This window comes from Pituophis catenifer, unplaced genomic scaffold (genome assembly GCF_029215685.1).
Source record: "Pituophis catenifer annectens isolate HBS135680 unplaced genomic scaffold, rPitCat1.0.hap2 SCAF_6, whole genome shotgun sequence".
Classification (NCBI taxonomy): Eukaryota; Metazoa; Chordata; class Lepidosauria; order Squamata; family Colubridae; genus Pituophis; species Pituophis catenifer.
In genome coordinates, this window is record NW_027256886.1 from 28,579,268 (window position 1) to 28,598,911 (window position 19,644).

The following is a 19,644-nucleotide window of genomic DNA, read 5'->3' on the forward strand; positions in this document are numbered from 1 at the left end:
AGAGGAGAGAATTTTGGTGAAATTCACTTGGGCAGAGTGTTGTTTTAGTCATGATGGTCACAGGGTATCTGTGAATGTCCTATCTTTCACTGTATAAGGATCTCTCCAGCATTTTGCAGCTTACTAAGAGATTGGAATTTATGGACAAACAGGGAGGATTAATTGTAATGCTGAGATGTAAAATAGAAAACACGTTTGGCCAACTATAATCTGAAAGCTAGGAAAAAAAGACTAGGAAAATAAACACAAAATAAATCCTCAAGTTTGAGAAGATAGAAAACACGAGATCATTTGCAAGGGGAAAATATTAACGATAAGGCTGATTCAGCACAAAGTTAATATATGAACCAATCTACAAGAATGAAGCCTGCACAAAGCCCAAAAATCAATCACGATTTTGGTAGGATAAAACTTTCTCATGACAATTATTTATAATCTGACTTCCAAGATAAATATTTTACAAGGCAGTTTGCAAGCAGTTATTAAAAACCATAAATAAAAAAAGCAAATAAAAAATTGTAAAAAAAGATCCTTGTATCCTTCCTACAGGGCAGTTGGTTGGTGGAACTAGACCTTTGGTAGGTGATAGAGCAGAGTCCAGTCAAAGGATGTCTTGAGAGTATCTTCATGGTCCTTTCTCTTCATCTCTGTCTCTCTAGAAATCCTTCCCAATGATTGCCCTCAACAATTACTTCATAAAGTTGATAGATAGGTGTAGGGAACAATACCTAAACTAACGTAGTTCTATTTTCTTTAATGATAACTATTATAAATGTACCATCTTTTAATACTATTTGCAGAATGAAATTTTCAATACTAGATGTCATGCTTTCTGAAACGATATTGGTATGCTCTCTGCAAGTCCTATTATAAAAAAGGGAATAGCTGTGATTGGAAAGCAAAAGGGTTAAGTGGAATGAATACCAATAATGGTAAGTAGCATCTTACAATTATGTGGTTACTAAAATACCACGAATAGAGCTTAGTTCAACTAATATTAGAACAGAATGAATGACACAGTGATGATCAAAGTAATGTTGTAATTCAGCATATAAGCAAATATTTCAAATATTTGTAACTATATTCGTAACTATACATTGATTGCCTAAAAGTTTCAATATGATATATTCAATCATATATATTGATGTCAAATGGTGATCTTCCACACACACAGCTACAGGACTGAGAAAACCCCAACAAATATATGAACATTTTTAGATAAATACTTATGGGGGAAGTCAATTTAGCCTATGCCATACACTAAAAACCAATAGCATATTAGCTATTTGAGGTGGAAAAGATATTTAACAGCTGGCTGGTTGAGCTTCTGGACACAACATCCCTGTATGACAGTTACACAGAAAAATCTAATTGAAAAATCCCGCTAAACAGAGACACAAAATGCAGTTCCAATGATTGTAAATTATTTCCGTTTATTATTCAAATGCTAGATTTTTCAGAACAAAATAAAGCTTTCATTTCTATTGTATAAATATTTCAATAGAACAATCTTAAATTGGTGTTATAGGAGTAATTCAGGGCGGAGGAATTCACATTTACTTATACCCTATTGATTTGGTATAATCCAGGAAGGAAATAATGTTTTTCTTACTGTCAAATGCTGTAAACAGGTATAAAATAGTTCTTAGACTGATAAGTTATAAATCTAGAATATTTTCGGGTGACTCATGGCTGTTTCCTATTTGACAGTCTAGAAAAGGGAAGCCTGGTGATAGATGTGGAGAATTTCTGTGGGTGAATCTCTTGATTTTTTCCTTCCACAGATGATAAAATTCAGAATTATCTGTGAAAACGTAATACTTCGTCAAGGATCCACTTTCTTTTTTAAATTCAAAGATTAAATTATGTATAAAATTGATATTTTTCATGTTTTTCTTATACTAAAACTTAATTTGCAATTTCCAAATATATTAAAGTTTATGTATGTATATGTAGGCACAGGAATGAAAGCATATTTTAATGCTTATAATTTTAAGGAAAAGAATCAGTCGAAGATTGATTTGATCCTGGACAGATCAGAGATAATGATTGCAGTGGTTTATGGTAGATTAGAAGCTGTTGTTTACTTTCTGTGTGCAAAATACAAGAATATATTGTTAAGAGTATTTGAAGTTTACTTTTATTGTTGAGTTTATCTGATAAGTTACCTGATAACTTTTTTAATGGTAAATAGTTGGCAGATCAAATTAGTCGGGCAAATAGAACTGTAGAAGTTTATAAACGGTAGGCCTATTTTGCAAGGGGGGAAATTATTATTGTTGAAATATATTTATCAGTAATCAACTAGGGTGACCATATATGTGCATGGTTTTTTTTAATGCACTTTTTTGTTTAGTTGCTTTGCTGTTGTTTCCCTTTTTTTGTGGAAATTTGTATTTTAACTTTGGAAATATAATTTATTAAAGGAATGGAAGCATATTTTTCTTGTATTTTGCATAAAAGATGTTCACGCTTCAACGTAGGTGACTACACAGATACAATTTTCTGTTGAGTCCTCTACGTCACTTGCATTTTGTTTTGCATTTACCAGTTATAATTTGTGGTAATGATTATGTTATACAATCTGTGTCATTCATTCTGTCACTAAATTATTACAGTTTCCCTTACATTTTACCCCAAGTGCACAATCTGCATTGATAGATTTATATATCCAGTGAGCTTGTTTAATAAGTATTTGTACCTATGCCTCAAAAACATTTAGTGATAAGGCATGGATACCAGCTATTGGGAAAAATAAGTTCTATTTAGGTACATTTAATTTAGAGGTTAGTTCAGTCTTAGGATCGGACTATTTACTTTAATGGCAAGCTCCCTTATTTTGTTAGCATACCATTACAAGCATGTAGTATTTAAGCAGTTGTGGGATTCAAATAATTTAACAAATGGCTCTCTGCCCTAATGATTTCTTCCAACAACCAGTTCACCAAACTGCTCAGAAAGTTAACAACCGGTTCTCCCGAAGTGGTGCAAACTGGCTGAATCCCACCACTGTATTTAAGCCAGTTTTATCTTTTAAATGTCCTTATTTTATATTTCTATTAGACAATGCAAGCAGTCCTAATGAATGGTGGCAAATAATAGTAAACCAGAAGTATTAAAAGGTAAGGGGACCAATAAACAGATAATCGTGAATGTTAACTTCAGTGGAAATACACTGATTTTTATAGTGCTTAATAAATTGCTCCCAAGGTGAGTTTTCTGTAGTACCACATTCAATAAAGAAAAGGTAAAGTTTCTTTTGAGTTAAGCTTGATTTCTGATAACGTCATATAATACTGATTTAAAAAACTTAGCCTTTTCTTCTCCCAAGTATTAGTTTGTTCATATTTATTATATACCAGTCTTTTTATCAGTCTATAGGTACAAATACAACAAGGCATGTTTAAGAGTTTCTAAAAGTAAAGTTTAGTTCAAAACTTTACTTGGCAAGTAAAAAATATCCTAGATATAAAATTTCATAAAAGTATGGTTTTAAGCCACAGTACTGATCATTCAACTGATCATAATGATTAGATACTATAAAGTATCTAGAATTATAATCTGGGGGTAACCAGATATGTAAAGTGCTTGGAGTGACTTTCAAAAAGAGCTAGTTACAATTGGGTATGGCAATGTTCACTGTATATCATCTACCTTTAGGCATTTTTGAAAAAAGTATTACTAATGATATGCCACATGGTATTCAGCTACAGTATTACCTGAACAGCATATATTCTCCTCCCCCAACCCCAACCCAATCACTAAAAATACTAATAGTTATTTCAAAAAGAAAAACACAATTGTTCCATATCACATCTTTCACTATTCACTCCAATTGTAAACAAGACATATAGATTCCCTGACTTGTCCTGCTTCAGTGACACCTTAAATAAAATAACTTTGTTAATTGTCAATGCACATTTTGAAAAAGTACCATCATTTTGTTCCTTTTTAAAAACAACATTTATACTGTAGATTAAGAAAGGAAGTTTTAAAAGTGACTGTGCGCTGAATGTAAAGCTTCAAATTCTTTTGCCGCCTGTCAGAATATCTTTGTCCAGATAACAGTGATAGTCACAGAAGCTGATGATTATCCTGGCAGATAAAATTCCAACTGAAGGTGATAGTTGTTTTCCTTCTTAGAAAGCTTATTTCTTTAGAAGATCTTCCCAGCTTTAGATACCTTGTTTACTTACATTTTTGTATGTTAGGTTCTTTAAACAATATGGGTACGTTTTCCCTTATCCCTGCAGAAATCTGATTCCACATTGTTCTTTCCACTGTTAAATATTAAATAAGCTTGTGAATGCAGCTATTTTGCAGGAAATGTATATTCTTAAATTCACTTTTATGAATGATCATAAAAGCATTTTGTTATTAAACAGTGAAAATTATTCCAATTCCTTTCTTTCAAAATCCATCTCTATTGAAGTGCCTTTGGTTAGGAAATTTTAGCAACAATTGGGTTTTCTCTATAAAAGAAAAAAAAAGAACCTTATCTAATTATTTGTTAGAAACAGCAAGTTAAAAATTATTTTACAATTAGTGCTGCGCTTTCTGACAATAAAATTTCAATCTTACTGATCTCCACTGAGCAGACTTAAATCCACCTGGATATCTCCCACAAATAAAGAAAACTTCTGCATTCTACAGAACACAATCTGGATGAGGGATTTAAATTTAATTCAGTACCACCTTACTTTTACAAAACCTGAGTGTTTATATAATTTGCATAATGACATCCCCATGAAAAGGAGAAAACAAGTGCAAATAATGTATTTTCATATTTAACAGTTGGAAATATTGAACACTTCCTCTCCCAATTAGTCCATTAAATCAAGGTTTTACTGTATTAAGATTTGCAGAATGAAGGCTGTGATCTTAACTGCCCATCTGAACTTCCCCCTGAGATAATTTTGAGTTCTAAACACATTGCATCCCCAAAACTAGTCATATTCAATTAAAATTAGGTGAGTATTGATAGGGATTGCATTTAGTTGTGATATATGCTCATTTTATTGTGGCAAATTTGTCATTATGCTTCAGAATTAACTTTCTTCCCAAATTACATCTTCTAATATGTTGTACAGGGCAGGACAAAATCCACTTGCTTGATTTCTAACCACTTGCCCCCAAATTTGAATTGATTGCAATTCATCTGTGTTAAAGATTTAGTAAATAATGATATGTTAACGTTTGGTTGAACTATCTTTCACAACCAAAACCTATTGTCATGATTTATCTTGGTAAGTTATCTTGAACAATACATAATGCATTAGATGACTATGTGATCATAGAATTACATTAACATATAGTTGCAGTTTGTTAAAGGATAAGTCTGTTGTAATGGTAGAATTGCCTACAATACTTACTCACTGCCATATTTAGCACTAGATGATCTTTTTTCTCGATACTTATCATGATGTATGTCCAATTGTTCTACAATTGATATTATTTGCTGAAGAGTTTGAAAAGTTGCTACCGAATCCTCAATTTTGAAATTAGAATAATCATCTGGCTCTTTTTGTGGACCTTGGTAGACTGCTATACTTCCACAAGCCTCTAAAAATAAGTATACATTAGAGTATTATGAAGCTTTAAATGTTCAGGAAACAAACTTTTGCTGCTCTATATCTTCAGACATAGGTTTTGCCATAAATGTGATTAATTAAAATAATGAAGAATGGTATTTTGGGGGCAAAACAGAATACCGTTTCTTGTTAATTCACTAATTCATCAGTGTAAATTAAAACAATTTAAATTAGTTATCTGGACTGATAAGTACAAACTTTTCCATGAAAAAATATAAAAGGCTCAAAAGGATCACTATTATATTCTCCTTTCATAAATCTGTAAGTTCTATCAAGTCTGAATATCCAGGAGATGGCGCTGAATCACACAATTTCTTGATTTAATGGACCTTGGATCATCAGACTTTATATATAATGCATAAAAACTAACCTCAAGTGCACAATAAAAGAAGCAGTAGCCCAACTGGATAAAACTTGGTTCCCGAATAATGAACATCAAATATAATCACTCCTTGGTTCTGCAGTTCCATATTTGCTATTTGGGGAATGTTTACAATACCCTTTTGACTTAGTTCTACTGGAGCCTTTAAATTCACAAACATCACTTCCACTATTGCTACAGTTGGATGGATAGGCTCAAATTAAAACATCTTTGGATGTAATGGAGATTCAGAGACTTCTCTCTTCCACGTATTAGCTTATTATATGTAGGGTTTACTTTATTAACACATATGCAGTAATTGAGATGTACACTGGCAGGATACTTTGAGAATCATATCTTGAATACAGTGCATTCAGAAAGTATTCAGATCCCCTTCACTTTTGTCAATTTTGTTATGCTGCAATCTAATTCCAGTTATTGAAATTCATTTTTTTCTCATTAATCTACACTCAATACCCCATAATCACAAAGTGAAAACAGAAGTTTAGAAATGTCTGTAAATTTATTAAAAAGAAAAAACTGAAATATCACATTGGCATAAGTATTCAGACCCTTTGCAAAAACCAGGGAGTTATTATATACTGCTCAAAAAAATAAAGGGAACACAAGCAGCAGACATCCGAGATCTGAATGAATGAAATAGCCTTATTAAATATGTTGTTCGTTACATACAGTAGTTTATACACCGCTCAAACAACTAAAGGGAACACAAAACTACTTTATGTAACGAACAACGTATTTAATAAGGCTATTTCATTCATTCAGATCTCGGATGTCTGCTGCTAGTGTTCCCTTTATTTTTTTGAGCAGTGTATTTGATGTTCATTAAGTTTTATTCAGCTGAGTTACTGAAATTTAGCTCTGGTGCCTCCTATTTTTCTTGATCGTTGCTGACATGATTCTACATCCTGATTGGAGTCAAACTACGGTAAATTAAATTCATTGGGCATGATTTGGAAAGGCACAAACCTCTCTAAAGAAGGCATCACAGCTGAAATGCATACTGTAACAGAGCAAAAACCATGAGGTCGAAAGAACTGCCTGCCGAGCTCAGACAGGATTATTGCAAGGCACAGATCTGGGGAAGGCTACAATAAAATTTCTGCTGCACTGATGGTTCCTAAGAGCACGTTATGTCTGGAGGAAACTAGGCACCATTCATCACCTGCCCAATATCATCCTAACACTGAAATATTGCGGTGGCAGCATTGTACTGTGGGAGTGTTTTTCAGCAGTAGGAATTGGGAGACTGGTCAGGGTTGAGGGAAAGCTGACTGGAGCAAAGTAACAGGACATCCTCAATGAAAACCTGTTCCACAGTGCTCAGGACCTCGGACTAGGCTAAAAGTTCACTTTCCAACATGACAACGATCCTAAGCACACAGCCAAGACAACATAGGAGTGGCTTAGGGACAACTCTGTGAATGTCTTAGAGTGGCCCAGCCAGAGCCCTGTCTTGAACCCTACTGAACATCTCTGAAGGGACCTGAAAACAGCTGTCCACCGACAGTCGTCATCTAACCTGACTAAGCTTGAGAGGATTTGCAAGGAGGAATGGCAGAAAATCCCCCAATCCAGGTGTACAAAGTTTGTCGCGTCATACCCAAAAAGACTCAAGGCTATAATTGCTGCTAAAGGTGCTTCAACAAAGTACTGAGTGAAGGGTCTGAATACTTATGCCAATGTGATAATTCAAGTTTTTGAAAATAAATTTACAGACATTTCTAACATCCTGTTTTCACTTTGTCATTATGCCTATAGATTAATGATAATGACGGTGGTCTTCCGGGTGCACTTCAAGGTATTTGTTACCATCTTTAAAGCACTCCATGGCATTGGGCCTGGGTATTTGTGGGACCACCTACTGCCGCCGATAGCCTCCCACCGGCCAGTACGCTCCCACAGAGAGGGACTCCTCAGGGTGCCGTCAGCCAGGCAGTGTTGGCTGGCGAACCCCAGGGGGAGGGCCTTCTCTGTGGCAGCACCTGCCCTCTGGAACGACCTGCCCCCGGAGATACGTATGATACCAGATCTCCGGGCTTTTCGCCGTGCCCTAAAAACCTTTCTTTTTCACCAAGCAGGGCTGGCGTAACCCACCCACCCCCTCCCTTTTTGAGATGTTAGATTTTTAATTGTCTAAGGGTTTTAGTCGGGATTTTAAATTTAGGCCAAAGTTGTGTAATTCTTTTAACAAATTTTAAATTTTGCATTGAGATGTTTTTATTTTGGCTGTGCACCGCCCTGAGTCCAGTAGGAGAAGGGCGGTATACAAATTTAATAAAATAAATAAATAAAATAAAATGAGGGAAAAAAAGAATTTCATCAACTGTAGAATCAGGCTGCAGCATAACAAAATTGATAAAAGTGAAGGGTGTCTGAATACTTACTGAATGCATTGTAACTGAAAGCAAATAATTCAATTTAAGCTAAGAGTTTTTCTCTAATACTTGAAAGAAGCAACTGTGTTTACAATATATGGAATGCAAACAAAGGCAAGGAAGAAGTCAACTAGAAGCCAATTTTTGCATTCTCCTTTATATATGATAAAGCCCAACATCCTTTTAAAAAAGCCTCCAAGGACCAGGACTCCCAAATGGGTATGGGGTACTATAGTGTTGGGGGCTGAAGGAGAATATCTGGGAAAAACCTGGCAATCTTATCATTTTTGTCTGATGTGATTTTTGTTTTGAGCCAACCTATTATATTTGAAAATTTTCTGGAATGGATATGGGATTACCAATTTAAACAATAGCTAATACTAGCTATTAATATTACAAAACTGATTGTACAAATGGGTCTTTCATACCTTGCATTTTTTGGAGTTTTGGCATACTGATTGCAAAGACTGAGTAGATTCTCTCTGTTTCTCGATCTCCATCTATTTCTATCTGAATGTCAGCAGGTACACCTCTTCAATTAGAAATACAAAATTTTACAAAATGTTATTTTTAGAAAATCACTAGTCATATATTAATGCATATACAAATAAAAGAGAAAAAAAGCAATGCAGATGTGCAAAACTTCTAGATCATTTATATTTACAGTTGTATCATGATAGGTAGGAATTCTTAATATATGCCCTACCAGAATTAATTGAAAGAGTCCATAAAGCTATAACAAATCCATCTGTGAAACTAGTCAACTGCAATTTAATTCCTAATATCATGCAATAATTGTGTATACAACATTCATATTATTTGATGCTGAGACAATGTAAGATTAGGGTTAAAAATAAGAAAAGTATTAAATCCCACTCTCTATTCTGTAACTGCTTCAGACATAGAAATGCTCACTAAGCAAGCATCAATCAACCATCTTTTTAATAAAAAGAACCACCAGGAATAAGATTGAAAGATAGGCACATACACATACAACCATCTTATCGTGGGGTGCAGATGGGTTTGCTGACTACGTACCTGGCTCCCTGCCACGTGGCAGCGACCCTGTCCGAGCTACTCGACGTCATTGCCGGGGTGGCGGTTGATACCCCCAGACTTATCGTCATGGGGGATTTCAACCTTCAAGAAGCCTTCCCTGGACCCGGCTGAATTAGCCAACTATTGTCCAGTCTCCAACCTCCATTTTGTGGCGAAGATTGTTGAGAGCGTGGTGGCACGACAACTTCCCCGGCACCTGGATGAAGCTATCTATCTGGACCCGTACCATTCGGGCTTCAGGCAGGGGTACAGCACAGAAACGGCATTGGTCGCGTTGGTGGATGATCTCTGGAGGGCTCGGGACAGGGGTTGCTCCTCTGTCCTAGTCCTATTAGACCTCTCAGTGGCTTTTGATACCATCGACCATGGTATCATGCTGCAGCGGTTGAGGGGGTTAGGAATAGGGGGCACCGTTCTGCGGTGGTTCTCCTCCTTCCTCTCCGACCGCTCGCAGTTTGTGTTGGCAGGGGGACAGAGGTCGACCTCGAGGCATCTCGCATGGGGAGTGCCGCAAGGGTCGGTCCTCTCGCCTCTCCTGTTCAACATTTATGTGAAGCCGCTGGGTGAGATCATCCTTGGTTTTGGGGTGAAGTGTCATCTGTACGCTGATGATACTCAGCTGTACATCTCCACCCCAGACCACCCCAACGATGCCCTTGATGTGATGTCCCGCTGCCTGGAGGCCGTGCGGGCCTGGATGGGGAGGAACAGGCTGACTCAACCCCTCCAAGACCGAGTGGCTGTGGCTTCCGGCGCCCCAATATAGTCAGCAGGTGCCATCGCTGACTATTGGGGGTGAATTTTTTTTCCCCCACAGAGAGGGCTCGCAATCTGGGTGTCCTCCTGGACGCACGGCTGTCTTTAGAAGAGCATATGACGGCCGTGGCCAGGGGGGCCTTTTATCAGGTTCGCCTGATTCGCCAGTTGCAGCCCTTTCTGGATCGGGACGCCGTGCGCACGGTCACTCACGCCCTTGTCACCTCCTGGCTGGACTATTGTAATGCTCTCTACATGGGGCTCCCCTTGAAGAGCACTCGGAGGCTCCAACTGGTCCAGAATGCGGCCGCGCGGGTGGTTATGGGTGCAAGTCGTTGCGCCCATGTGACGCCCCTCCTGCGCGAGCTGCACTGGCTCCCAGTGGTCTTCTGGGTGCGATTCAAGGTGTTGGTTACCACCTTTAAAGCGCTCCATGGCATAGGACCCGGGTACCTTCGAGACCGACTTCTGCCACCAATAGCCTCCCACCGACCAGTCCGCTCCCACAGAGAGGGTCTCCTCAGGGTGCCATCGGCCAAGTTATGTCGGCTGGCGACACCCAGGGGGAGGGCCTTCTCTGTGGGAGCCCCAGCCCTGTGGAATGAACTGCCCCCGGAAATACGTAAGATCTCCGACCTCCGGGTGTTTCGCTGCGCACTGAAGACCCTGTTGTTCCGCCAGGCCGGGCTATTAACATAACGATTTTAAATTGGGGTATTTTAAATTTCTGGGATTTTAATTGGAGCCTAATTATTTAATGATTTTAAATTTTAATTGTTGTTTTGTTCTGTGTTTTTAAATAGGCTGTACACCGCCCTGAGTCCTTTGGGAGAAGGGCGGTATAGAAATAAAATTATTATTATTATTATTATTATTGCTTTGAGTAAGCAACAGTATATAAAACACAGAGAGTAAGAAATATCAATCCCAAAATATCAAAATGAGAAATATTGTTAAATCTAATTTATGCCAAATCCATTCAGTATATCTCCCTCCTTGCAAATCCTCCTTGCTTCCACCAATACATGTATTATGGATGCCATATAATTTTTTTACTTTATAGTTATAGTAAACTTTTATTGCTTTTTTATAGTAATAGTATAATATGTTTTTGGTGGATTTTATTGTGAGATGCCCTAGGTCCGTAATGGCGAACCTATGGCACGCGTGCCACAGATGGCACACAGAGCCCTCTCTGCAGGCATGCCAGCCATTGCCCTAGCCCAGCTGTACCGTGCATGCACGCATGCCTCCCGATGGCCAGCTGGTCTTTGCCGCGCATGCGGGGGATTGCCTTATGCGGCCCCCTGGCACTCCATTTTGGGCCTGGAAAGCCTCCTGCACCAACCTGGAAGCCAAACAGGAGGCTGTGGGGCAGGGCACATGCACGGCAGGGAGTATGCACAGGGCTGCTCGCATTGCATTTTGGGGGTTCTGGCATGTGCACGTACATTTGCGCACACGCGCTTTGGGCACTCGGCACCAAAAAGGTTAACCATCACTGCCCTAGGTCCTAGGAAGTAGTGGTGAAGGAAGGAAGGAAAAAAAGGGCACTGTAATGATATATACTCAGGTTGCAAAGAAAAAAAGTCATTTTGAAATAGCACCTTAAATACATTCATATATTATAGGATTAATAATCTATGTTGTTTCATAATCAGAATTGATGACAAGTTGCCATAAATATTAATACGTTTTCAAATCTAATAATGTTCACTTGCTAATCTCAAGCACATGTGTAATTCTGATATGAATCTCTCCTTAGTCATTAGGAAGGCAACCTAAGTTACAGCAATATACTGTAACAAAATTATTTCTATTCCAAAACATGCATATGTTATTTTTCTTGTAGATGTTACTTACGCAGTACATGGCATACAGCCCACTGTGTTTTCTGATGTGGCTTTACAGCAAAGCCAATTTCCATTCAAAAAAGCAGATGGGTGATAGATGTTCAATCGCTTTTGGTTGCATCTGCTCACTCTACAGAGAGCTTCTATCCACTCACTAGCCTCCACACAATTATTTGCCTGTACATAGAGTGGTTTTTCAACATGTATTACTTGAAACATCTGAAAAAGAAAACAACGCCATTCAAACAATCAACAATTTAATTAGAGAAGAAAAAAAAGACTCAGCACAATTTTTTATGCTTATTTGTTTATGTATTATTTAAAAACTTCGAAAACAGTAGACTGCATGCTTATCCAAATGGCTGCCTTGGTGTAACAGATATTGGTTAATGTATTAACTTCCAATTTGCTCAGAAAAGGAGGGATGTTATGATCCACATTTTTGCTTCTAGCTGATAGACTGCCCATGATTAACATCAGACATGATTAACATCAGACACCTGAGAATACCATGATTAACATCAGACACCTGAGAATACCTCAAGGCAGAGGAAAAAAGAAAGTAGGAGAGCAAGTAATATCTCTCTAATTGTTCTAGTACAATAAAGAAGAGATGCAGGGAAGAGAACTCTGCCACAACTTGAATTAATAGATATGACAAATAGGAGTCAGGCATTGAGGAATTAGAGAATTATTACTAAATTTATCTTTTTAGTAGCACCCATCCTCCTCGTGTTCTTGATTTAATGAAAATAATCCTACAAAGAAAAGCACCAGCCTCTAACGAAGTATTTATTTATAGTTGTATCTTTTTGGATCCCATAAAGCCCCACTAATATGCAGATTTACCATATTTTTTAGAGGAATTGAGATTGAATTTCTTGACACCTTTAAATACCTTGTAATGGTCTTCAACATCAAAGGATCATGAAAGGACCATAATTATTCCTTTCAGGCAGCATTCTAATTTTCTCCTGCAATTAGACATTCTTTTTCTCTAATGGTGGAGAGTTAGTTCTTGCCACTTTTAAAAACTTTTTAAAGCCAAAACATTAGATTTTAAATGGAATACACTTCTCACCTTTTCCAGGTTGTTGAAAGACTTTGTCTGGGCACAACATTTGTTGCCATTAGTGCTTCTATTGAGCAAATTCTCCAAACTCACCTTACTGGAATAAGTTTGCTTTTGGGAATCAGAGAAGACTGAAACCACTGTCCACATATTGCTGCATTGAAATTTCTTATATGTGGAATTCACTTATTTCACTTCTTATGTAGTAGCATTCATAATGAACCAAACTCTATTCTAACCCTAGCATTATCAGTACTACTGTGGCTAAATTCTGTGTTGGTTATAATGTATCTTCAAATTCTGTAGTTCTGATTATATTGTTACATAGTTTAATGTTTTTAACTGGATCATTAAACCTAATTATAATATAGGAATTCTTACCCTAGATCAGGGGTGTCAAACTCAAGACCTGTGAGCTGGATCCAGCCAGTGGGGTGCTTAGATCTGGCCCGCGGGGCCAGCCTGGAAATAGCAAAGGACTGGCCTGCAGTGCCTCTACCAGCCAAAACAGGCAGAGTTTCTTCAATCTTCTGGCAAGCAAAGTCAATGGGCAAACCAGATTCACTTAACAACCGTGTTACTAATTTAACAACTGTGATAATTCACTTAACAACTGTGGCAAGAAAGGTTGTAAAATGGGGTAAAATCACTTAACAACTGTTTCCCTTTGCAATTTTGGGGTCTATGGTGATTGTAGCTTGAAGACTCCTTGTAGTTCAAAATCAACATACAACTGCTTTTTCAGTACATGTAACAAGAATTTGAATAGAGCTTTGTATCCTGGCATTAAAGTTCTCACTTTTATGCAATATTTTAGACTTTTTCATGCTTGACTGTTATTTCAAAAGTTACTTACATTTTTCCTGTTAAATGAACCCTCATCAAGTTTTTCTACTGCAAGAATGTTTTTGACTGGAATGGTGAATATAGGTTCTTTATCTGGATTAAGAAAAAAAAGAGCAAGTCCTTTAATTATAAATAAAACCCTAACTGTTTAAGATAACGCAAAACACAAATCCTGATGGAACACATTATATGTGATAAAGATAAGGATGGTGGAGCATCTGGTCAGGATGGTAAACTGACTGTAATCTGCTGGGAGTGTGTCTGCTGTTAATTGTTATGATTTTATATTATTTTTGTGGATTTTGATTTTGACAGGTTTTGATTTTTCATATATGCTGCCCAGCATCTATTAACCAGACACCCTTGCAAATCCCAACAATGAATGAATGAATAACCCTACAGGTAAAGGAATCCAAGATTTCATTTTTTGCTTCTCGGACTCAAAAGTATACATTTGTCTACAGTATCCTGATTAACTCACAAGCATTAGCCCAATGGCAAATAGTTTTGTAAACTTAATATATTTGGAAAAATTACAGAATTAAAAACATAAAAGAGTACTTTTACTTATTTGTTTATACTTAACAAATGCAATGTTATAATGTACTCTTAACCATTGGAATTGAAGAATGTAATCAGTTTATCACCATCAGGTCAAGCTGTATAACTTGAAAGGTTAAGATTTTTAAAAAAGTACAATACCTTGTTGCTTATGATAAGTGAGTTCTCTACTTGTAAGGCAGAACCAACGCTTCTTGAAATTCTTTTTTCCAATACGAGTTCTTCCTTGTGCTCTTTTGAACATCTCCCTGTGAAACAAATACAAGGACATTTTTCACAGATATTTTCAAATTTTCTAATAGGCTATCTGGGTGTATTAATTTACAAGTTAGATTAATGGATTTAACTTCTTGATCTTATCACAAATGGTCAGAACAAACAAGTACTGAGGACTGATTCCCTGATTCCGCATGAAGGCATACTAAACTAAATACCATGCAGTTTCTTTCCTATATTTTTTTTTTCTTTTCCTCTTGTGCACTCTCTTGTTTCTTACCCTCTTCTCTTTTTCTCCCCTCTCACACTGTTTTTTGTGCTTTCTATTCTTGTTGTAGGAAAGTTGACATGTAAATACTGGGGTATGGAGTTCGATCAACTTTTTATGCAAGGTTTGTACCACTCATAATGTTTTTTTTAAAAATGCACAATTTTTCTACAAACCCAAAATTGTTGTGGAACTTAATTTAGGAATATTAATAAAAACTGAATATAGTAAAAAAACCACAGGTATAAACTAGAATAGTATTTAATTGGTACAGTTACTATAATTTACTACATAAAACAAGTAATGTTTACAAAATTTGAAGATTTTTTTTGGACATACAGATAGTCTTCGACTTATGACCACAATTGAGCCCATTTCTGTTGCTAAGTGAGACATTTGTAAGTGAATTTTGCTTCACTTTATGACCTTTCTTGTGATAATTGTTAACTGAATCACTGAAGTTGTTTAGTTAATAACACGATTGTTAAGTGAATCTGGCTTCCTCATCAACTTCACTTGTCAGAAAGTCACACATGATCACATGGCCCTGGGACACTGCAACTGTCATGAATATGAGTCAGTTGCCAAGATCTGATTTTGATCATGTCACCATGAGGACGTTGCAATGGCCGCAAGTGTGAAAAACGATCTTAAGTCACTTTTTCTAGTGCCACTGTAACTTTGAACAGTCATTATATGAACTGTTGTTAAGTCTAAAACCAACTATATTTTCCTTTATTGTATAAAAGAACATCCTTGTATCGACAGAACCCATTTATAAATAACTTCATGGACTTCTAAACTACAGTAAAAGTCAACAAGGTAATGCCTATACCACTTCCAGATATTGTTCATGAAAGCGCTTGTTAACACCAACTAACACTGATGGTGTTACCTAGTTTGTATAATCAAATGTCTACAAGAAAATAACCAAGCTCAAGGAGCTCTCATTTCAACACTGAGCTACAAATATTCTCTTATGGCTATAATTTTTGAACTCCTTAATTATTTGTTAATTTTTATTTTCTGGCTTCATACCTCTCAACAGCATAAAACAATGGCAATTCACACTTGAAATGTTTGCCCACGCTTGATTTATAGAGATAATAAAAGAGTAGGGGAGAGCAATCTTATTCTTAGGACCAAAATATTTTATATTTAGGTCAATAGGAATCCCTACAAATTTTAACCCTTGTTTCATAATGCCTTACCACTCAGGGCAACTTTTTCAAACACATAACTAGTTGCGAATGAAAGCCTACAATTCTGCCTGGAACTAATATAAAGTGTCATAAATCTTACATATTTGTTTGATGTATTTTTTTAAAAATCAATTACAGCCTTGCACATTGTACTTTTTATTAAGTTACCCTTCTTTTAGATGCAATGGCTCATTCATGACACTTGGTTCTTTACTTTCCGTGGAAGACACTTCATCTAAAAACTGAATATGAACAATATATTAGAATAATAGGATTTATTTTTCCAATGTTACCCAGAATCTTAAAAATTAACAAATACTTAGAACATTAAAACACACTTATTTTTAAGTAAAATGAACATTTTAATAGTTTAAAGTTGTTCTACATTTTTCCTTTGCATTTACTATGTATTTATTTTTAAAAGATTCCTCCCAAGTATTTTACTAAAACAAGTGAAGTTTAAATGTAACATATAGAGGAGCCTGTGCTGGTTATGGTAAAACTTTCTAGTTTTGCAAGAAAGCTAGGAAAACATTTTTTTTTGAGAAAATCAAATATTATGTATAAAGGAAACAATACCTTTTTGACTATTTCAATGTATTCCTCTTCTTGAAACATTTTGAAAAATTCACACATAAAGGTCTCCTTGAAGCTTGACTAAAAAGGGAAAATAGATAGAAGTAAATCTTTATAGAGAGATGCCAGTAGACTAAAGTAATTTCAGTGTGATACTTACCAGCTTGCTTTTGGATAAACTTCCCCAGCTTCCCAGTGTCTGAATTGCTTTTGATATAAGAGTTAATGTTCTAGATGTCTGTGCATCCTATAAGAGGTATTTAAAGAAACACATTCACTATTTTATAAGTGATAGTTCAACTGGGTTGTATACATGTTGCCCTTGACTAACAACCATTCAGTGATGTTTCAAAGTTACAATGGCACTGAAAAAAGTGATTTATGACCGTTCTCCACACTTACAAAGTCGCAGCATCTCCAGTCTTATGGCCAAAATTCAGATGCTTGGCAATTGGCATGTATTTATGATGGTTGCAGTGTCCCAGGGTCATGTGATCACCTTTTGCAATCTTCTGACAAGGTAAGACAAAGGGGGAGCCAGATTCTTCCGGGTGCGATTCAAGGTGTTGGTTACCACCTTTAAAGCGCTCCATGGCACAGGACCCGGGTACCTCCGAGACCGTCTTCTGCCACCAATAGCCTCCCACCGACCAGTCCGTTCCCACAGAGAGGGTCTCCTCAGGGTGCCATCAGCCAAGTTATGTCGGCTGGCGACACCCAGGGGGAGGGCCTTCTCTGTGGGAGCCCCAACCCTGTGGAATGAACTGCCCCCAGAAATACGTAAGATCTCCAACCTCCGGGTGTTCCGCTGCGCACTGAAGACCCTGTTGTTCCGCCAGGCAGGGCTGTCAATATAATAATTTTAAATTGGGGTATTTTAATTTTTGGGGTTTTAAATCGGCCAAATCTATTTAATTATTTTAATTTTTAATTATTGTTGTGTCTTGTGTTTTTAAATTGGCTGTACACCGCCCTGAGTAATTCGGGAGAAGGGCGGTATAGAAATAAAATTATTATTATTATTATTATTATTATTATTATTATTATTATTATTATTCATTTAGCAACCATGTTACTAATTTAACTGCAGTGATTTACTTTATAACTGTGGCAAGAAAAGTTATAAAATGGTTAATAAAATAAAAAGTTATAAAACTCACTTAACTGTCTTGCTTAACAACAGAAATCTGGGGCTCAATTGTGGTTGTCAATCAAGAGCTACCTGTAATATGACCACCGAATATGCTGTCTGGTGACAAACTATTTCAGGTAGTCCTTGACTTACAACTGTAATTGAGCCCAAACTAAGTGGGTCATCATATGACCGAACTGATTTTATGACATTTTAGTAATAGTCGTTAAAGTGAATCAGTATGGTTGTTAAACAAATGCTTTGGTTGTTAAGTGAACCCATTGTCCGCAATGTATGTTTTTTGCCAGAAGCCTCAAGTAAATGCTGGCTTCCAGAAAAGGGGGAGGGGGGGAGAGAAAAGAGTTGTAAATCAGTCACATGACCAAAGGATGCTGCAAACAACCATAAACGTGGGCTGGTTATTGAGCATCCAAAAATGTGATCATGTGATCATATGTGTGTGTGTTCCATTTGTGTGTTGGCCAAGACAAGAACTATCTGTGCAATGAAATAGGCAGATATATCAGCATATCAAACATACATTTTCTGCAGCAATACAGATTTCATGGGCATCCACACAAGCATTGTAATATTGAAACAAGAATTGTTTTTCTTCAGATATAAAGAGGTTGGTCTTAACTGCACAGCAGTCAATACAGTTACATCCAGGGTAATTTTGCCTAAAATAATAAGAAATATTTGTTCATGTGTTTTGGAAAGTTCCTCAATCTTTTGGAGAAGTTTTTCAGGTGAGAAGAAAGACCACAGAAAATAGCTTTTACCACACTATTAATTAGTGGGCAAAGAAAGCTTTAGTTCTATAAAATCACTACAGATTTAAATTAATCCTTTAGTAATGACTACAAAATATGTTTCAATTTTACTTTAATGAAGAATAAGACCTAAGACTGAACAAGTGACAATGAATTGATAGGCAGGGTCAAAAAAAAAAAAAAAAAAAAAAGAGAACGAAGTGCAATATAGTGGTTAAATGTTGAAGCGACACTGGCAAGGTCTAGGTCCACTCTGACTCATGGAAACTCACTCGGTGATTTTGGGCCATGTGCTATCTCTAAATCCAACCCATTGAGAAGGTGGTGATTGTGGGGAAAAAATGAGAGAAAAGAATACTGTATGCAATATCTTGAGCTGCTGAGTGAAAGGAGGAATAAAGTAAGTGGATATGAGAAGTGGGGTGTAGCTGAGAGAACACTGACCCAAAAATTTGGAAGAAAAATTGTGCAAATTCCACATGTACTATTTAGTGTTTTCTAAAGGAAATAAAAAGCATCTTCAGTGCCAAAATAAGCAAGAAAAATTATCACAATTTTTGCCAAATGCTTAACTTCTTGGTCCAGTGGAAGATTTCTACATAAATACGTTGTAGAAATTATGCAACAAAAAGAATCATATATCAATAATCCAGGAAGGAAGAAAATAGACATCTGCCTGCAATATTACTGACTTCATTCTGTCTGCATTGTATTTCCTGTGGAAGCTTTCACAAGAATTTTGTTTAGAATAATAATATGACTCGTTTATGAACTGTACTGAGGGCTGTCTCTAAAGAGACATTATTAAGGGCGCTTGAGCAATAAAGTCAAAGTTAAATCAACTAAAAAGGTTTTTTTAAAAAAAAATATAAACCAAATTATACAAACCATGATGGATTAGGATTGGTGTGTGTGTGTGTTTGTATCTTTGTGTTAATATTGACACCTGGCAGCCACCTGCATTAGTCTTTGCAGATCT

The 19,644-nt window shown here is 36.6% G+C and overlaps 1 protein-coding gene across 1 annotated transcript in view; it reads right to left on the minus strand.

The window, feature by feature from the left end:
- Nucleotides 1-1,023: 1,023 nt before the first annotated feature.
- RASA2 (RAS p21 protein activator 2) overlaps nt 1,024-19,644 on the minus strand; it is a 49,397-nt gene continuing 30,776 nt past the window's right edge. The window contains exons 16-24 of the mRNA XM_070945378.1: nt 16,921-17,007; nt 16,764-16,841; nt 16,353-16,426; nt 14,640-14,746; nt 13,948-14,030; nt 12,030-12,238; nt 8,780-8,883; nt 5,373-5,562; nt 1,024-4,472 (exon numbers count right to left, since the gene is read on the minus strand). Coding sequence (XP_070801479.1) covers nt 4,442-4,472; nt 5,373-5,562; nt 8,780-8,883; nt 12,030-12,238; nt 13,948-14,030; nt 14,640-14,746; nt 16,353-16,426; nt 16,764-16,841; nt 16,921-17,007 — 963 coding nt within the window. The 3' untranslated portion in view covers nt 1,024-4,441. The remainder of the gene's footprint in view (nt 4,473-5,372; nt 5,563-8,779; nt 8,884-12,029; nt 12,239-13,947; nt 14,031-14,639; nt 14,747-16,352; nt 16,427-16,763; nt 16,842-16,920; nt 17,008-19,644) is intronic.